The sequence below is a fragment of the Plutella xylostella genome, chromosome 5 (assembly GCF_932276165.1).
Source record: "Plutella xylostella chromosome 5, ilPluXylo3.1, whole genome shotgun sequence".
Lineage (NCBI taxonomy): Eukaryota > Metazoa > Arthropoda > Insecta > Lepidoptera > Plutellidae > Plutella > Plutella xylostella.
Window position 1 is genome coordinate 3,151,725 of NC_063985.1, and position 19,088 is coordinate 3,170,812.

General features: G+C 37.0%; 2 protein-coding genes across 5 annotated transcripts in view; one reads left to right on the plus strand and one right to left on the minus strand.

The window, feature by feature from the left end:
• LOC105391556 (solute carrier family 12 member 6) overlaps positions 1 to 19,088 on the plus strand; it is a 355,094-nt gene that overhangs the window by 86,671 nt on the left and 249,335 nt on the right. The gene's annotated exons all lie outside the window — the stretch shown is intronic.
• On the minus strand, positions 492 to 18,237 carry LOC105392076 (monocarboxylate transporter 1). Its single transcript, XM_048633496.1, has 7 exons — positions 18,070 to 18,237; positions 17,718 to 17,844; positions 16,808 to 17,217; positions 15,846 to 16,133; positions 14,218 to 14,362; positions 2,623 to 2,814; positions 492 to 1,270 (listed from the first exon to the last, which is right to left on the minus strand). The coding sequence occupies exons 1-7, from the start codon at positions 18,184 to 18,186 to the stop codon at positions 1,158 to 1,160; spliced, it is 1,392 nt and encodes a 463-aa protein (XP_048489453.1). The 5' UTR covers positions 18,187 to 18,237; the 3' UTR covers positions 492 to 1,157.

The window sequence follows — 19,088 nt, forward strand, 5'->3', positions numbered from 1 at the left end:
CATATAAAGCATATAAATAAAGTAAACAAGAAAACAATGTCACTTAAAAAATAATAATAATATAAAAATAATGTCAGAACATATGCGTAGCATAATATTTATTAACATTTATCATTAAGATAATCGTCTACTGAGTAGTATGCTTTCTTGCTCAAATATTTTTTAAACACAGGTTCTGCCTAGCTTGGGGTCGGATGGCCATGTGTGAGATGTCCCCACATATTTATTTATTACTAGCTGTTCCCGCGCGCTTCGCTTCGCCTTAAAAAGTTTTCCCGTGGGAATTCCGGGATAAAAAGTAGCCTATGTTCTTTCTCAGGGTCTAGACCGTATGTATACCAAATTTCATTCAAATCCGTTCGGTAGTTTTGGCGTGAAAGAGTAACAGACAGACAGACAGACACAGTTACTTTCGCATTTATAATATTAAGTAGGAAGTAGGATAGGATTAGTAGGATGTGAGTATTGTCGGATTTGATTTCCATCCGAGGCTGATAGGTAAGTACCTATATATTTTATTTTCCCGGTATTTTTCCCGAATCGGATAACAATATGAAATTCCGAAGGTTTTTGCTTTTTCATATTCTTTGCAATAATAAACGTTGTCTACTAGAAGATTAAACTTCATTCATGATTTCAATTAGGGAATACTCATATAAATAAGCAGTGAGCGAAGGGTATAAGAAACGAAGCAATTATTTACGTTGTTCGATAAAGTTCCAAGCTATATTGAAGGATTGAGAAAATTAATTTCCTCTCATTCTGAGACCGACACTTTTTCATCATTTTGTTTTATATTTTCCGAGCTTTTATTACGAAGTCAACAATGAGAAAGTGGTCGTATATTTCACGAGGAGTTCAGTACCTGCGCGGGAAATAGAGAAAATTGATGACAGCAAAGAAAAGGACGTGGACGAAATTTAAAAGTTTGCCTTTTGTCAGATTTGCTGAATTATTTTCCATATTTACCTGCAAGAAAGATTGGCAAGGTGTGATTGTATATGTACATAGCTAGCAGGTATATTAGCTCTATTTCAAAATTGCTACAGTGTGCACTTTTTATAAGTAGCTATTACAAATGAACATAGTTTTAATACTTTTAAGGTTAGTAATTACAATAAATTTACCATTAAATTAATAGCGATTTTTGGATAATTTTATTTGTTTTTAAGAAAATATTCAAGTGGCCAGAGCAGCAGGCACGGCAGGCAACACAGCGCCAGGCCGTAGAATGCAGGCACATAGTCGCCATTCAGGTCTTTCAGTAAACCTGAAAAATTAAAAAAATACAGGTAGGTATAATTTCTCTACTGAACTTCTGGGTACAAATACTTATTAAACGGTGGAATAGGTTTTCGAAAATGAGTTATGTATGTACGCGTAGATACATTCTTGAAATCAAACGTAACAACCTATGTACAATAATCCAAAAACAACGTAATAATATGAATGAAAAGATCAATAAAGGCATCCATTATTGAACTGCCTGTAGGTAGATGTTAAGTAATACCCAAGTTGCCTGAAAGTTAGTGCTTGATACGGGTCCTAACTACCTCCCAGACCCAACCCCCAGACCAATTTGACGAACAAGCATTCGAGAACACAACTTGGTCTAAGTTAGAGCGAAATTATACGGATTGCATAACATTCACGACGTCTTTTGAGAAACGCTGAAGTAGTTCAGAAACTCGGTAAGTAATACTTACACCCATGCCCGTTGCAGATTATAACTTTAAATTAATGTCGACGTTACGCCTATTGCTGTCACTATCTGTCTAAAAGCATGACAGCAATTTTAATGTAGGTAGGTAATGTTAATTACTTATATTTAAGTTTCCAGCATGTTGCTCTTAAAATAGGACTATAGGTTGAACAATTTGTACATTGAACATAAGGGTCTCAAATCTCTTGAAGTTATAATGTAACTTGCTCTAAGTTTAGATTAATTATCATCTCTTATCACATTAACACATATTTTATTTATTTTTTAGCTATATAGACCTCTTACAGACTTTATTTACCATCATCTGAAGAGCTACTTATCTATAAGAGAGAAGGCTACTAATCTTCAAGCTAGAACTGCGTCTTGCCCTCTAGCCTAGGCTAGTATTTATTACTTTATTAGGTCGGCGTTTAGTTTATAGCTTAGAATAAATAATTACAGCAGTAACATTTAAATTTACGATCAATTAGATAACAGAGAAAAAATATAAAACGCATCCTAAAACTATTCAAGGTTATGAATATAGTATTTAATGTGTTAAAGATAATGAATTAGCCGCAACTTTAGGCGCTTTTTGAATTACTCATATCGGTAGAAAGAAATACTAACTTATTTCATTCCAGTCCTTCTCTTGGGTCGAAATTCACGAAACATGGTCCTATAATTATTTTAACACATGGTCTTACCTCAAGTCTATCAAGTATATCTATTGTTACTTAGTAACTATATAATATTTAGGTCCTGTTTCAGAATGTCTAGATTACCGCTATCTGTGGGGTAAAAAAAAAGGTGTCACTGTCTAAAACGTAATAACAGAGAATGACAGCATGTCTTTTATCCTTCTTGTAGCCATTTTTCAGATATTGTTAAACAGGTCCTTAGTAACTTCTGCCACGTACCAATAACCGGCGACCCCGCCACATTGACCAGCCCTGCAGCCAGCATGTACACAGCATACGCGCCCGGGAACTCCTGGCTCTTCACCTGGCTGGCCACCACCAGCGGGCTGGTGACGTGGAGCCAGGCTCGCAGCACGCCCAGCGCGCCCGTCAGGCAGGATACGTAGGGGAATGAGCGCGCTTGGAGAAGGGCTGGGGGTGAAGATTGGTGGTGTTTTAATCCGTGATTTGAAACTGAGCGGGCACAGTTTATCCCTCTATATGACAAATAACGAAGTTTTGGAGCGCTGCTGCGTGAACCACGACTCATTGTATCAAACGTGACGACTGCACGCAGCTTTCGTTCGATAGCTTTTCTTCAGTACTGAGTGAACCTCCTGAAGAGTTTTATAACATAAACTAGAGGTTGCGTTGTGGCGCGGGCTGCAAGCAGCCGCGCGGTGCTTTGATGCTTTTGGTTCGGTTTCAGCAGGGTATTGACTTGAACATATCGTAGCAAATCTTTCTTGCGTTTTGTTACGCCTTTAAAACTGTTTTTTCACTATGATTTTATTTCAGGTGGGATTAGTTTTCAGCATGAATTTCGTTTTCAGCAGGGTATTAGGGTGCTTTTCCACCAGAGATGTGCTATGCAGCTATGCTGCGAAGATGTGATATCTACGCTACGAAAATATGTGACCGTTTCCACCAATACTACGCTAGGTAGCTGTGCGAGGAAGATGCGCTACGAAGATGCGCCGCCGCAATGTAGCTGTGCGAGAAAGATGCGCATCTCGAGCTATGCTATGTATCGATAGTAGGGAAACGACGCACATACATAGCTACACCACTCGCGATGGTCCATAGCACATATCCATAGCACGCATCCATAGCACACATCCATAGCACGCATCATTCCATACAAAAAACATATCTTAGTTGAATCCGTTTCCACCAGTGCTAAGCTATGTGCACCAATAAATATGATTGGTGGATATCAAACTCATCCATAGCATCGTAGCATAGCACATCTCTGGTGGAAAAGCACCCTTAACTTGAACAAACCGTAGCAAGTCTTTGTTGTGTTTTGTTTTGGATTAAAAACTGTTTTTAGTGAGAATTTCATTATGAAAGGGGTACTGATGATTTTGTTTCAGGGGGGGATACAGTTTTCAGTATGTATTTCGGTTTCAGCAGGGTATTGACTTGAACATACCCTAGCAAATCCTTCTTGCGTTTTGTTATAAAATTGTGTTCACTATGTTTTTTTTTAATTAAAGGGGTAGTGACGATTTTGTTTGACATGGGAAACAGTTTTCTGTATGAATTTCAGTTTCAGCAGGGTATTGACTTGAATATACCGTAGCAAATCATTCTTGCGTTTTGTTATGCTTTTAAAACTATTTTCACTATGATTTTCATTATAACAGGGGTACTGATGATTTTTGTTTGAGGTGGGATACGGTTTTCAGTATGAATTTTGGTGAGATACGGTTATTCACTTGACTATAACGTATCGAATATTTTATGGAGTTTAGCTTTCCCTTGAAATCTAATTTCAGTATGAAATTTGGTTACAGATGGGTATTAACTTTGCCATAATACACTCACGGGCAATGAAAAGGTTCCACTGAGAAAAGCTAAACGGAAAAATCTAGCTTAATGCCGTCTTCTGCAACATTCACGTACATTTAATAGAGCGTCAGGATATTACCAACTAAAAACGGTAATATTTGGTTCCAATTTTAAATTAAATCTTTGTAAAAATTGGGGTCGTATGGGGTCGGCATTTTGTGAGTGGAACTTATTCATTGCCCGGATTGTACAACGGATGTTTCTTGAATTTGGCTTTACATAAAAAAAAAAACCTCACGGGAATGTTAATATTTGCCGTGAAAACTATTTTCATTATGAATTACGGATTGTCTCACACTAATACGGTAGAGAAACTGATCTATATGGTCACTTTTTGGTTTCGTAAACTTTACCTAGTAGCGAGCCGACATCGTTTCGTGTACAAATATTGGGTTCTTTAACACCTCATAAATCTGAGTCACCTCGATTCGCGCGTTTTTCTAGCGTCTCGATTATTAGTTTACTCTTGGTTGCACACGTATGGAACTATAAACGCGGCCAAACTTACACTTTGTCTTTCTTTTTTATTCATTCAAGTTATTTCTTAGCCACAATCGGCTCTCAGGTTATATAGTTGTGTTGACGAGGGTTTGAGTAGTGTTACCTCGCTTCGCTCGGCTCTCCAGGGTTTGCAGTATGGTGGTTCGCATTGATTTGCCTCGCTTTGCTCGGCTCCTCTTTTACGGTTAGGTTATCCTTAAGCTGTATTGCCTCGCTTCGCTCGGCTCTCCAGTGGTTGTGGTATGATGGTTTGGATTGTTTTGCCTCGCTGCGCTCGGCTCTCCAGTTAAACAGGCAGTTAGTGATTAAAGTAGTATAGCCTCGCTTCGCTCGGCTCCTTTCCAGTCTCGGAATGATAGTTTCGGTTGTTTTGCCTCGCTTCGCTCGGATCTTCGGGTTTTCGGATGTTGATTTCAGTAGATTTGCCTCGCTCCGCTCGGCTCTCTAGGTTTTGGATTGATGGTTTAGATTGTTTTGCCTCGCTTCGCTCGGCTTTCCACTTCTTAAACGGTACTTTCCCGTAGTTTTTCTTTATTGATTTTAATAATTATGATACGCAATGCCTCGCTTCGCTCGGATTTCTTTTCATTATGGCAGGCTTACTTGTCGGATGCCTCGCTGCGCTCGGCTGCTTTTATTTTGGCATAGCTTGTAGAAGGACTATGGCCTCGCTGCGCTCGGCACTTAAACTGTGGTAAAGTTGACTTACATTTTGTATGTTTTTAGGGAAAATATTTTTTCCTCTAAAAGTGGGGAGTTTTTATTTTAAATAATAATTGTTGGTATTTATCTACACAAATGCGCCATAAACCATAAATCTGTCTGACCACTTCAAAGGGGTGAAATTGCTAATGTTGGTAATTTTTTCTACGTTTTTAGGGAAATTTTGATTTTTTTCCCTATAAGTGGGGAGTTTTTATTTTAAATTAAAATTCTATGCATTTAACTACACAAACGCGCTATACATTTGTAACCCCTCAGACCATCTCAACGGGATAAAATTCAATTATTTATGTAAAATGTCCCATGTTTTTAGGGAAATTTTGATTTTTTTCCCCATAAGTGGGGAGTTTTTATTTGAAATTAAAATTGTATGCATTTAACTACACAAACACGCTATACATTCGAAACCCCTCAGACCATCTCAAAGTGATAAAATTCCATATTTATGTAAATTTTCCCATGTTTTTAGGGAAATTTTGTTTTTTTTCCCTATAAGTTGGGAGTTTTTATTATTAATAAAAAATCTATGCATTTAACTACACAAACGCGCCATACATTCGAATCTCCTCAGACCATCAGAAAACGATAAAATTGCTTATATATGTATAATTTCTCATGTTTTTAGGGAAATTTTGTTTTTTTTCCTAAAAATGGGGAGTTTTTATTTTATAGAAAAAATAAGCGTACCTAAATACACAAATGCGCCATACAAGTCAAAACTGTCAGACCACTCAATACAGGTGAAATAGCCTTAAAACATGTAAAATTTCTCTTTTACAAAATGGCTGCAACTTCATCCGCCATTTTGATTTTTGCAGTTTTCGGAATTTTCCTATTAATTTCACCATATATCCAACCATGTACAAAGAAAATCATCACCCCACCTCCTCCTCTTCTGGGAGATCAATTCACCTCAACTTGAATCGACGTCGAACTTTTTCAAAAATATAATCTCCCGTATTTCTCAGGGTTGCCAGCCGAAAGTGATAAAAATAGTCAAATGTCATTAGTATGAGCCTTTCTGACTAAACTGCATCATTTTTTAAAATCCAAAACGGTTATTTCTATTTTTTATGTTTTTGGGGAAAATCTCAAAATTTTCCCTAAAAATGGGGAAATTTTATTTAACTGGTATAGTCTACCCAACAAACTACACAAATGCGCGATACAAGACAAATCTCCCCAACCACTCTAAACATGTGAAAAAAGTAATCAAAAATCAGGAAAAAAAGTCACTTTTACAAAATGGCCGCCAAAGCAGTCCGCCATTTTGTTTTTTCAACTTTTCGGAATTTTCCCATAAACTGCACCATACATCAGACCGTGTACAAAAAAAATCATCACCCCACCTGCCTCCCTTCTGGGAGATCAATTCACCTCAAGTTGGGTCGACGTAAAAAAATCCGAAAAAATATAATCTCGCCTATCGCCCAGGGTTGCCAGTCGAAAGTAATAAAAATGGTCAAATGTCATTAGTACGGGTCTTTCTGACAAAACTGCATCAAATTTTAAAATAAAAAGTTGTTATTTCTACTTTTCATGTTTTTGGGGAAAATCTCGAAATTTACCCTAAAAATGGGGAAAATTCTTTCACATGGCAACTCTACTCGTCAAACTACACAACCGCTCTATACAAGTCAAACTTGTCAAATGCCCCCAACACAATAAAAAAATGCTTTGAAAATCCCCGAAAAAACACGTTTTTATAAAAAAATCTCCCCTCGCCCCGCAATTAGAAAAAAATCATTTTTTGGAATTTTCCCATAAATTTCATCATGTGCCTCACCGTTTACAAAAAACACCATCCCCCCACCTCCCCCCCTTCCGGGAGATCAATTCACCTCAAGTCGGGTCTGACACGCCCTAAACTTTGCTTCACTGCAACTCGGCCGCCATTTTGTTTTTTTATTTTTTTATATTTTTTTTATAATCTGTCAGACATTCTAAATACACACTCGAAATATAAAAAAATGTATGGTCACCAAAAAAGAGGAACAAAAAAAATTTTTTTTTTTTACAACTTTTTTTAAAATTTCGGATTTTTTCTCTACTCACCCGAGCACCCTGTACATTTCCCTAAAACATTATTATATCAAAAAATGGCTCCTTCTGGGAGAACTACTATGTCAATCAGTCAGTGAGTGGTAATCCAGCTTTATATATTATAACTAGAGGTTGCGTTGTGGCGCGGGCTGCAAGCAGCCGCGCGGGGCTATGATGCGTTTGTTTCGGTTTCAGCAGGGTATTGACTTGAACATATCGTAACCAATCTTTCTTGCGTTTTGTTACGCCTTAAAAACTGTTTTTTCAATATGAATGTCTTTATTAAAGGGGTACTGATGATTTTATTTCAGGTGGGATAAGTTTTCAGTATGAATTTCGGTTTCAGCAGGGTATTGACTTAAACAAACCGTAGCAAGTCTTTGTTGTGTTTTGTTTTGGATTAAAAACCGTTCTTTCAGTATAAATTTCGTTTTAAAAGGGGTACCTGATGATTTTGTTTCAGGTGGGATAAAGTTTTCAGTATGAATTTTTGTAAGATACGGTTATTAAATTGACCATAACGTATCGAACATTTCATGGGGTTTCGTTTTCCCTTCAAATCTAATTTCAGTATGAATATAGGTAGGTATAATGTATAGGTAGATATGGAAGCATTTAACGTAGCTGAAAAAATATTTCAGTATGAGATTTGGTAACAGATGGGTATTGACTTTGCCATAATACAACGGATATTTCTGGCATTTGGCTTTACACAAAAAAAAACTCCACAGGAATGTTAACATTTGCCTTGAAAACTATTTTCATGGTGAATTACGGATTGTCTCACACAAATACGGTAGAGAAACTGATCTATATTGACATTTTATGGTTTCGTAAACTTTTCTTACTTACTTTCGTTAACTTACCGACATAGTTTTGTGTAGAAATATTGGGTTCTTTAACACCTCATAAAAAATCTGAGTTACCTCCATTTGCGCGTTTTTCTAGCTTCTCGATTATTAGTTTACTCTGTCCTGAAGATAAACTTTTTCATAGCAATGAAATTTACAGGCTTTTTTGATATTTACATGAATTTCTTATGTGGGTTTGCTGTTTAAGACACAGTAAGTAAGTAGGATAAAGAGCGTTTTTTAACATTATTATACTTAAATTTAATCCATAATTGGTTGCACACGTATGGAACTATAAACGCGCCCAAACTACGAGTAACACTTTGTCTTTCTTTTTTATTCATTCATGTTATTTCTTAGCTACAATCGGCTCTCAGGTTATATAGTTGTGTTGACGAGAGTTTGAGTAGTCTTGCCTCGCTTCGCTCTGCTCTCCAGGGTTTGAAGTATGGTGGTTCGCATTGTTTTGCCTCGCTTCGCTCGGCTCATCTTTTACGGTAAGGTTATACTTAAGTTGTATTGCCTCGCTGCGCTCGGCTCTTCAGTGGTTGTGGTATGATGTTTTGAAATGTTTTGCCTCGCTGCGGTCGGCTCTCCAAGGTTTGTGGTATGATGGTTGGATTGTTTTGCCTCACTTTTACGGTAAGGTAATACTTAAGTTGTATTGCCTCGCTGCGCTCGGCTCTTCAGTTGTTGTGGTATAATGTTTTGAAATGTTTTGCCTCGTTACGCTCGGCTCTCCAAGGTTTGTGGTATAGTGGTTTGGATTGTTTTGCCTCGCTGCGCTCGGCTCCTCTCCAGGTCTCGGAATGGTAGTCTCGGTTGTTCTGCCTCGCTTCGCTCGGCTCTGCAGTTACATAGGCACTTGCTGTTTATTGTACTTTAGCCTCGCTTCGCTCGGCTCTTCGGGTTTTCGGATGTTGGTTTCAGTAGTTTTGCCTCGCTCCGCTCGGCTCTCTAGGTTTTGGATTGAAGGTTTAGGTTGCTTTGCCTCGCTTCGCTCGGCTTTCCACTTCTTAAACGGGACTTTTCCCGTAGTTTTTCTTTATTGATATTGATAATTATGATACATAATGCCTCGCTTCGCTCGGATTTCTTGCCTTTATGGCAGGGTTACTTGTCGGATGCCTCGCTGCGCTGGGCTGGTTTAATTTTGGTATAGCTTGTAGAAGGACTATGGCCTCGCTGCGCTCGGCACTTACACTGTGGTAAAGTTGATTGACATTTTGTATATTTTTAGTGAAAATATTTTTTCCTCTAAAAGTGGGGATTTTTATTTTAAAAAATAATTATTTGTATATCTTCACAAATGCGCCATATACTTAACACAAATCTGTCTGACCACTTCAAAGGGGTGAAATTGCTAATGTTGGTAATTTTTTCTACGTTATTAGGGAAATTTTGATTTTTTCCCTACAAGTGGGGAGTTTTTATTTTAAATAATTATTGTTTGTATTTATCTACACAAATGCGCCATATACCATAAATCTGTCTGACCACTTCAACGGGGTGAAATTGCTAATGTTGGTAATTTTTTGTACGTTTTTAGGGAAATTTAGATTTTTTCCCTAGAAGTGGGCAGTTTTTATTTTAAATAATTATTGTTTGTATTTATCTACACAAATGCGCCATATACCATAAATCTGTCTGACCACTTGAACGGGGTGAAATTGCTAATGTTGGTAATTTTTTATACGTTTTTGGGGAAATTTTGATTTTTTTCCCCATAAGTGGGGAGTTTTTATTTTAAATTAAAGTTGTATGCATTAAACTGCACAAACACGCTATACATTCGAAACCCCTCAGACCATCTCAAAGTGATAAAATTGCATATTTATGTAAATTTTCCATGTTTATAGGGAAATTTTGTTTTTTTCCCTAAAAATGGGGAGTTTTTATTTCATAGAAAAATTAAGCGTACCTAAACACACAAACGCGCTCTACGAGTCAAAACTGTCAGACCACTCAATACAGGTGAAATAGCCTTAAAACATGTAAAATTTCTCTTTTACAAAATGGCTGCCACTTCATCCGCCATTTTGATTTTTGCAGTTTTCGGAATTTTCCTATTAATTTCACCATATATCCAACCATGTTCAAAGAAAAACATCACCCCACCTCCTTCTCTTCTGGGAGATCAATTCACCTCAACTTGAATCGACGTCGAACTTTTTCAAAAATATAATCTCCCGTATTTCTCAGGGTTGCCAGCCGAAAGTAATAAAAATAGTCAAATGTCATTAGTATGAGCTTTTCTGACTAAACTGCATCATTTTTTAAAATCCAAAACGGTTATTTCTATTTTTCAGGTTTTTGGAGAAAATCTCAAAATTTTCCCAAAAAATGGGGAAATTTTATTTAACTGGTATAGTCTACCCTACAAACTACACAAATGCGCTATACAAGACAAATCTCCCCAACCACTCTAAACATGTGAAACAACCAATCAAAAATCGTGAAAAAAAGTCACTTTTACAAAATGGCCGCCAAAGCAATCCGCCATTTTGTTTTTTCAACTTTTTGGAATTTTCCCATAAACTGCACAATACATCAGACCGTGTGCAAAAAAAATCATCACCCCACCTGCCTCCCTTCTGGGAGATCAATTCACCTCAAGTTGGGTCGACGTAAAAAAATCCGAAAAAATATAATCTCGCCCATCGCGCAGGGTTGCCAGTCGAAAGTAATAAAAATGGTCAAATGTCATTAGTACGGATCTTTCCGACAAAACTGCATCAAATTTTAAAATCAAAAGTGGCCATTTCTACTTTTCATGTTTTTGGGGAAAATCTCGAAATTTACCCTAAAAATGGGGAAAATTCTTTCGCATGGCATTTCTACTCGTCAAACTACACAACCGCTCCATACAAGTCAAACCTGTGAAATGCCTCGAACACAATAAAAAAATGCTTTGAAAATCCCCGAAAAAACAGGTTTTTATAAAAAAATCTCCCCTCCCCCCGCAATTAAAAAAAAATCATTTTTTGGAATTTTCCCTTAAATTTCATCATGTGCCTCATCGTTTACAAAAAACAGCATCCCCCCACCTCCCCCCTTCCGGGAGATCAATTCACCTCAAGTCGGGTCTGACACGCCCTAAACTTTGCTTCACTGCAACTCGGCCGCCATTTTGTTTTTTTATTTTTTTATATTTTTTTTATAATCTGTCAGACACTCTAAATACACCCTCAAAATATAAAAAAATGTATGGTCACCAAAAAAGAGGAACAAAAAAAATTTTTTTTTTTTACAACTTTTTTTAAAAAGTCGAGGTTTTTCTCTACTCACCCGAGCACCCTGTACATTTCCGTAAAACATTTGTATATCAAAAAATGACTCCTTCTGGGAGAACTACTATGTCAGTCAGTCAGTGAGTGGTAATCCAGCTTTATATATTATAATTTAGCGATATAAGTCACAGAGGACATACGAAGCGGTATGGAGAAAAGAATGATTACCGTGCTTGTTCTTATTGATTTCACCAATGCATTTAATGCTGTGGACCATGACCTTTTGTTAGCTGTACTAGAAAAATCCAAGATCTCTCTCGCTGCTGTCAGCTGGTTTTCTTCCTATCTTCGGGGTCGTCAGCAGGGTATTCGGAGCTGCTCGGTACTATCCGACTGGTCTGATCTGTCTGCTGGCGTCCCTCAAGGCGGTATACTCTCTCCTCTACTTTTCTCAATTTTTATTGGTCTAGTTTCCTCAAACCTTTTCTGTTCCTACCATCTATATGCTGATGATCTGCAACTGTACAGTCAAGTTAATCCTGATGACCTCGTCTCGGCTATTAATCACCTAAATGGAGACCTAAACAGGATACTAGAGTGGTCAAATCGGTTCGGCATTATGGTAAACCCTACGAAATGTCAGGCAATAATTGTTGGAAGCTCTCAATTAATGTCAAACCATGACCTAGTTTCAACTCCCTTAGTTTTCGATGGATGTAATATTCCATTTACATCTACAGTCAAAGACCTTGGAATCATAATCGATGAACATTTGAGTTGGGTCCCACAGGTTGACAGTGTGTCGCGTCGGATCTACGCTTCGATGCACTCTCTTCTACGCCTTAAAAACTTTTTACCTTTTCAGACTAAGCTTTCTCTGGCCACCTCTCTTCTCTTACCCATTCTCGACTACGCTGACGTGTGCTATTTGGATGTGACCGAGGCACTCCTTAATAAACTGGAACGCTTGCAGAACACCTGCATACGTTTCATTTTCGGTCTACGGAAGTATGATCACGTGTCCAGCTACCGTGCCAAGTTGAAATGGCTTCCTATCCGAGATAGGAGAAATTTACGTATTCTCTGTCTTCTGTTTTCTGTCCTCCATGAACCCAAATCCCCTCCATACCTAAAGTCCATGTTTAACTTTTTGTCTGACACTCATAGCCGACACCTCCGCTCCTCCCACAACCTTTTATTATCATTACCATCACATCAGTCTGGCTTTATGCTACATTCCTTCTCTGTCTCAGCAGTCCGTCTGTGGAATGATCTCCCTGAGTCTATCAGGAAGGCTCCCAGTCGTGCACTTTTTAAATCTTTAGTTCGGTCTCATTACCTCAACAAGTTAGGATATAATTAATTACAGCCTTTTCATGTACCTCTGTTTTAGTGTTATATATTTATGTGTATGTATATGTAGTATAAGTATATATAAATGTATTATTATATATTATTAAAATGTTAGGTATAGGTTAATATATATATTTTTTTATATATATATGTAGGTATAATTATGGTAGATTTTGTGTAGGTTTTTTTTGTGAGATTCATTGATTGATTGTGATTTTTGTTATTTTTTTGCACTTCCCTACTTTCTGCTCCTGAACCTCCTGCAGGTTGACTGGTAGATAATGCTCTTAGCATTAAGTCCACCTCATTGTACATCTACTTTTGTAAATTGTGCAATAAAAGTATAAATAAATAAAATAAATATATGTATACATCGAAAAGCGGGTTACTCGCATGCGGTTCATCTCTGGCTATCTGTTCGGAAACTACAGTAGTGATGTTGTGAATGTGCCTATTAACGTTTCATCGTTTCTTAAAGTTCTTAATAAAAATATTTTGTTTCAGGTAATTATTTCTGCTTTATCTACCGGCATCTCAACTCTTACACCTGGCTCAATAAAAGGTACGTTAACTTGAATAGTCTCAAACATACCAGCTGACATCTTACGTAACGCTGTTGTCAGCCAAGGATTATGATATGTATTAGCTTAACAACCCGTTAGATGATAAATAAAAAAGCTAAAACCAATTTAAACCAGTTTCTTAACGAAAAGTCAACCACATTTTGCTAATTTTAACTTAACAAAAAGTCAACCACATTTTACTAATATAATTTTAGAATTTGTGTGTAGGTTAGGTACTTAAATTAATTAATTAAATACTGGTATCATGTAATAAAAACCAGCCTACTACGGCATCGGTATAATTATATTGCATTGAAATTCAATATCACGTCGTACCTAGTTTCATGTCAAATTGTTCAGGCAGGTTGTTAACAAATTACCTAATACCTGACTTATTTGTAATGCTGAGTTTCAGCACATTACAATATTAGGTGTTATTTCACAATGTCTGGATAATTACTTGTGGTTTTTTACCAGCTGACACTTCGTTGACGAGTTATCCTGATTCAATTAAGGTGGTGGTAAGATTACAACATTTGGTCGAGCTGTGTAATGTAATGTTCTTACGAATGGTACAATACAGGCAAAAGCATGATAAAAAGTTCGAAAAAGGATGATACACTAGAGAGCATATCAGAAAGCGGCTCGTTGTTCTGTTACAAGTAAATTTTGTAGTGTCCCACCCACCTTAATGACCTGTGAACTGAAACTTCTTACCAATTCTAAGCACAAGAGTGCAGAACGTAGACACGTAGTAGATCAGCCTGGTGTTGGTGGGCACCAGGCTACTGAGGACCGCCAGCGCGCATCGCCCGCACACATCGGCGCCTGCGCATATAGAGATGCACCACGCCACTTCACCCTGGAACATGGGACCATCATTACACTCATGAATAATGATAAAGTTCCACTTACAAAATGTCGCCACCAATTTAAAACAAATTGAATTTGATCATAGTAAATTTACGTTTTTAGTTAGTAATCTGAAGCTACTATTTTGGTTTAAGAGTGATTTTCATGCTAGTCACTCGAATTGTTTCAGTTCTCGTTTTTTGGTCGATAGTTATTTCTATTCATACTACCATGGGTATGGTATTGGACAATCTCCATAAACATATAATTAAGTATATTGAAATATGCTTAGAAGAAAATACCTCACAAGGTTTCAGCAAATATTTAAGTTATTCATAATCTCATTAAGTCGCGAATAAAATCGTTTTAGATTGAGGACACCGCATTTCACGATAATATGAAATTATAATCTCGTATCCTATCTATCATTTTCCCGATAATTTTTCCCGAGATCGAGCCATAATTTAATTTGGAGAGACACGTTCGCCCCAGGGTGGGGAGGGTGCACTCCGGATTTCCGAATTTGATATACAGGGTGCTGCAAAAGTGGTATAGTAAGGTGAAGTAGGGTGACTCAGCTCATCATTCTGAACAATAGATCGTTTACGGCTTCAGAAAATATGTACTGTATATCGTGACAGAATAGGGGTTTGCATATAAATAATACTTATAATTTAGTTACTCAGGCAAAAAGCAGACGTTTTAGGATGACAAGGAGATTGTCCTGTCTCTATTTGGTAAAACGGTCCTGAAAAGCCTTAAAAAACGTATCTTCATTTATTCCCATTCGAAAACCGGGAGTAGGCACCTGGCTACAGGGGGATAATTCCATTTTTTTAATTGGTTTATCGGGCCTGTTTATTTAGTGCTAAAAATAGATAGAGAGAGATAATAATATTGGAATCTTCGTCAATGTTATCTTTGGAGACATTTTAATACTTATGAAATGTTTCTTAATTAAGAATACATTATGTTTAATGGATAATCTGTGAGTTTCACACCTCAGAACGTCAGGTTAAGCAGAAATTGAGTATATGTAGAATGCAGCGATCTGATTGGCTGGATTATCATTCAGTAGAACAGCTACCGTACCACCACTGACACATTAAATAATCCTTATGGAGCGTCCTGTCAGAGATATACGAGTATAGTGCGACAAACTTATCTGTTCCGGTGAGAGCGAACTATATTGATCCATATCTCATTATTTACTTATGAATTGTATATTGTTAAAGATTAGAAGGGTGTATTAACACCGCAAGAGCGAATTAACAATACGAGCAAACTTAAAATCTGATAAAATGAAGAAATATTAGACATTTATGTACGCTGTCACCGGAACAGATAAGTTTGTGGCACCTACAAATTACGTCAGATTTGACAAGCGACACTGTTGCTGCTTAAGGATTGTTAATTGCTGTTCGGTTGTAGTAACCCCACACTTCGTGCTTAGATATACTTCAAGGTGATAAACCTTAGTTAATTTCACTTACTTTATTATATCCGTACTGGAACAGTAGCATCGGTTGAAGAATGAAGAAAGTCAGATCAGAGAAATTGACAAAACTTAGTCCGACACAGATATTGCAGAACACCACGTCTCGCAACACTCTCACGTTTAATGTCTTCAATATTTCCAACCTGAAATAATTATTTTTACCATTACAGTCTGACCCCATAGCATGAATTTTCATCGTTAACTTGAAGTAGAGTTCATCGAGTAATTTTGTATGAAAATATAAACAGCTCCCCTGGCGGTCGGTAGCAGAACTAAAATTTCCCTACAAAATTCATCGAGTAATTTCACGTCACTTTCACGATGAAAATTCATGCTAAGGGGTCAGATGATGATAATTTTATCCGTTAGTATGGCGTATAGATTAAATGTATGGCTAACTATGGAGTTAGATAGATATCAAATGAGCCTATCAACCATTATATTAGGTATTTGTAAACGACACAGGTTGTACCTTTTACTGTGATGTTTATTGTCATCTTCAGTTGGACCTCTTAGACTTCCGGTGGCTTTGTCAAAGCGAAGTAGGTCCTCGCCCTCTCTAGCGCTTCCGGCCCCGGAGCGTACCTACTGTTAAAACACATTTTACATTTCGCCGTCAAACAATCAAAAGTGTTTGAATTCCGAATGAAATAAAAGACGATCGTAGAATAGGATTCGGCTGTTATTCGGCTATTAAAGAAAAGATTGGCTACGGGCGACGGATCACATGAGGTTGGATTGGTGTGACAACGTGTAGCAGCGACATTACTGGTTTCTTATTTTGCCGTCAACTGCAACCTCATGTAGTCGACTGCAGTCCCATATCCTCTGTGGCCCATTGGCTCTTGACCATTATGTTTAAGATAGATATAGACATTGAGCCAGAGAAATAGAGATAGAGAGATAGATAGAAATACAAAGGTAGAGATGGAGAGAGACCGAATCCTACTCTACCACCTCATACGCTGTACTTGCGGTTTTCTGTTGCTCCGCAGTTCTCATCACTAGCATTCCCGGAACAGTGTGCAAAGATATCCCGCTCAGCAATAGCAGTGTCCCCCTCAATCCGTAGTACGACATCATATGTTTCAACATTTGCGGGTAGAACATGAGCACGATTCCTTGCACGGCTTTACACACGCTCATAACTGCTGTCCTCTTTTTGACAAAGTAGTAATTGAGTGTGGAGTAGCTGACTGGTACCATCATGCCGAATCCGATACCCTGGAGGACTCCGAAGGTGAGAGGGAGTTGGTTGGTGGTAGATATTGGTATGGTGGCTACGGAACCCGCTACGAATATTATAGATCCAATCAGACCCCCAGTTCTTAGTGTTATCTTTTTTGTTAGCAAATTGAGGATTATGCCTGTGAATCAGAATCATTTTTTGAATGATAGTATAATAACATTACTATGGTTGTTAGCTACGCTGTTTACAGTGATGATGAGAAAATGTTTATGTATTAGAATGTATGCTTATTGCACAATAAGGGGCAATGTCTTATTACACTTAGATGTTCTCGATGACCGCACGCAGTATCATATAACTAGGAATATAGATGATTAACTGACTATGAAAATAAGCCCTCAATTTGTAACTTTTCCTTCATAGGCACCCTCAGTTTCAATCTCTTGTTCTACAATATTTTTTTCAAAATAAATTTTATTTTATAGTCATTTATTTGAAAATATTTACATTAGGTTGTGTTTGATAACCCTACTTATGTGCGGTATTTAATTATTCAACAACTCGTTTTATTACCTTACGTTAGGTACTTTCAATAATGTGACTTTTTGTCTCAGCCTATTATTAATAACAATTGCCTTCTGTAACTGAAGAGTTTACTGAATTCTCCACTGCACCTACCTCCAACAGCCAACATCAACGCGAAGACTCCATGCGCTGACGTCAGGGACTTGGCCGAAGCATGCGTTTCCAACATAAAGTCATTGTATATCAGACCGAAGGAATTCACGTGACCAATACTTGCAATCTAGAAATTTTAATAATTACTCACTCTATTCTTGTAAACGCTACAATAAATCGTCAGCAAACTGTAACACAGCGCGTAAATTTCACCGTCTTTTATCTTACTGAGAAACCGACGAACATAATTCATTAGTTATCTCAACAAAATGTGTCATTAAAACAGCATTAATATCACAAATAATGGAATAATTAAGCACAAATAACAAATTAATAAGGGAAAGAGACATACGAATGTGATGATAGTTCCGAAGCAGATTGCGTATCCCCATTTGTCAACTTTATCAAACTTCGGTTTAGAGGTAGTCACTTGCGGCGAAGCACTATCATTTTTATCACTCTGGTCCATTGCAACAGATCAGCTGATCCGTACAGCTTGGCTGCCCTAGTAGTAATGCAATGTACGTTAGTTAAACTGCGCTCAAGCAACTAGTAGCACTGTCATGTATGGATGTGGGTCTTATTTACCGTGTTAGTTTACACGGTAAATAACACCCATTGATATAAATATGATAAACGGCAGTCATTTTTACAATTGGAGCTATGTGTGTAGGTAACTCATGCATTATTTGATAACTATATCAGTTTCTATGTGTAAAAAAATATATAGGTATATGGTTTAGGTGAAATTGAACTAATATGTAGGTACTTACTCGTATAATTTGTCATAGTCATCAGTTTCTCTGATTGTACCTATAAATATTTCGGAAAATTTGGTTTTATCCAAAATTTCCGTTCGACCTATTATATCTGGGTCTTGATGTTATCTATGGTAATATAATAGTAGAATCAGTTATTTGAAAATGCATAAAGAAATATCATCATATTTTAAAAAAAAGTAAAGACTATACATATTATATACAGTATGTTCCGTTAGTTAATGTCATTCCAGTCGGAGGACATGGTCATCTCATCTTTCTAAAAATCACCTAAATTATTTTCTTAAAAAAAACTAAATTCCCAAAAAAAACGGTACAGGTAATACGATAATAAAAAAATGTAGGATTTTTTAAATTTCTGTATCTTACAAATTAACAATTCTACAACAACAAAAGTTCTTCAGAATGTATTACAGAGTGTACTAAAGAATGACGTTGATCAATGGTACACCCCGTATACAAACATTTATTTTAAGAAGATTGTAGTTATTTCTAGATATACATATTTTGTGCATATTTTAGTCTATTTAGTGCTTACGTAAATCTATATTGGAAGCTTTGATATATGATATCTCCAATTTCAATCAGCTAT

What these genes read in the sequence shown, in the direction of transcription:
- LOC105392076 (XM_048633496.1), bottom strand. Translation starts at nt 18,186, where the DNA reads ATGGACCAGAGTGATAAAAATGATAGTGCTTCGCCGCAAGTGACTACC. An exon ending in GTTGATGTTGGCTGTTGGAG is followed by an intron (nt 17,218 to 17,717) that starts GTAGGTGCAGTG and finishes TCTGATTCACAG; the next exon opens with GCATAATCCTCAATTTGCTA. An exon ending in GGCGGGGTCGCCGGTTATTG is followed by an intron (nt 1,271 to 2,622) that starts GTACGTGGCAGA and finishes TTAATTTTTCAG; the next exon opens with GTTTACTGAAAGACCTGAAT.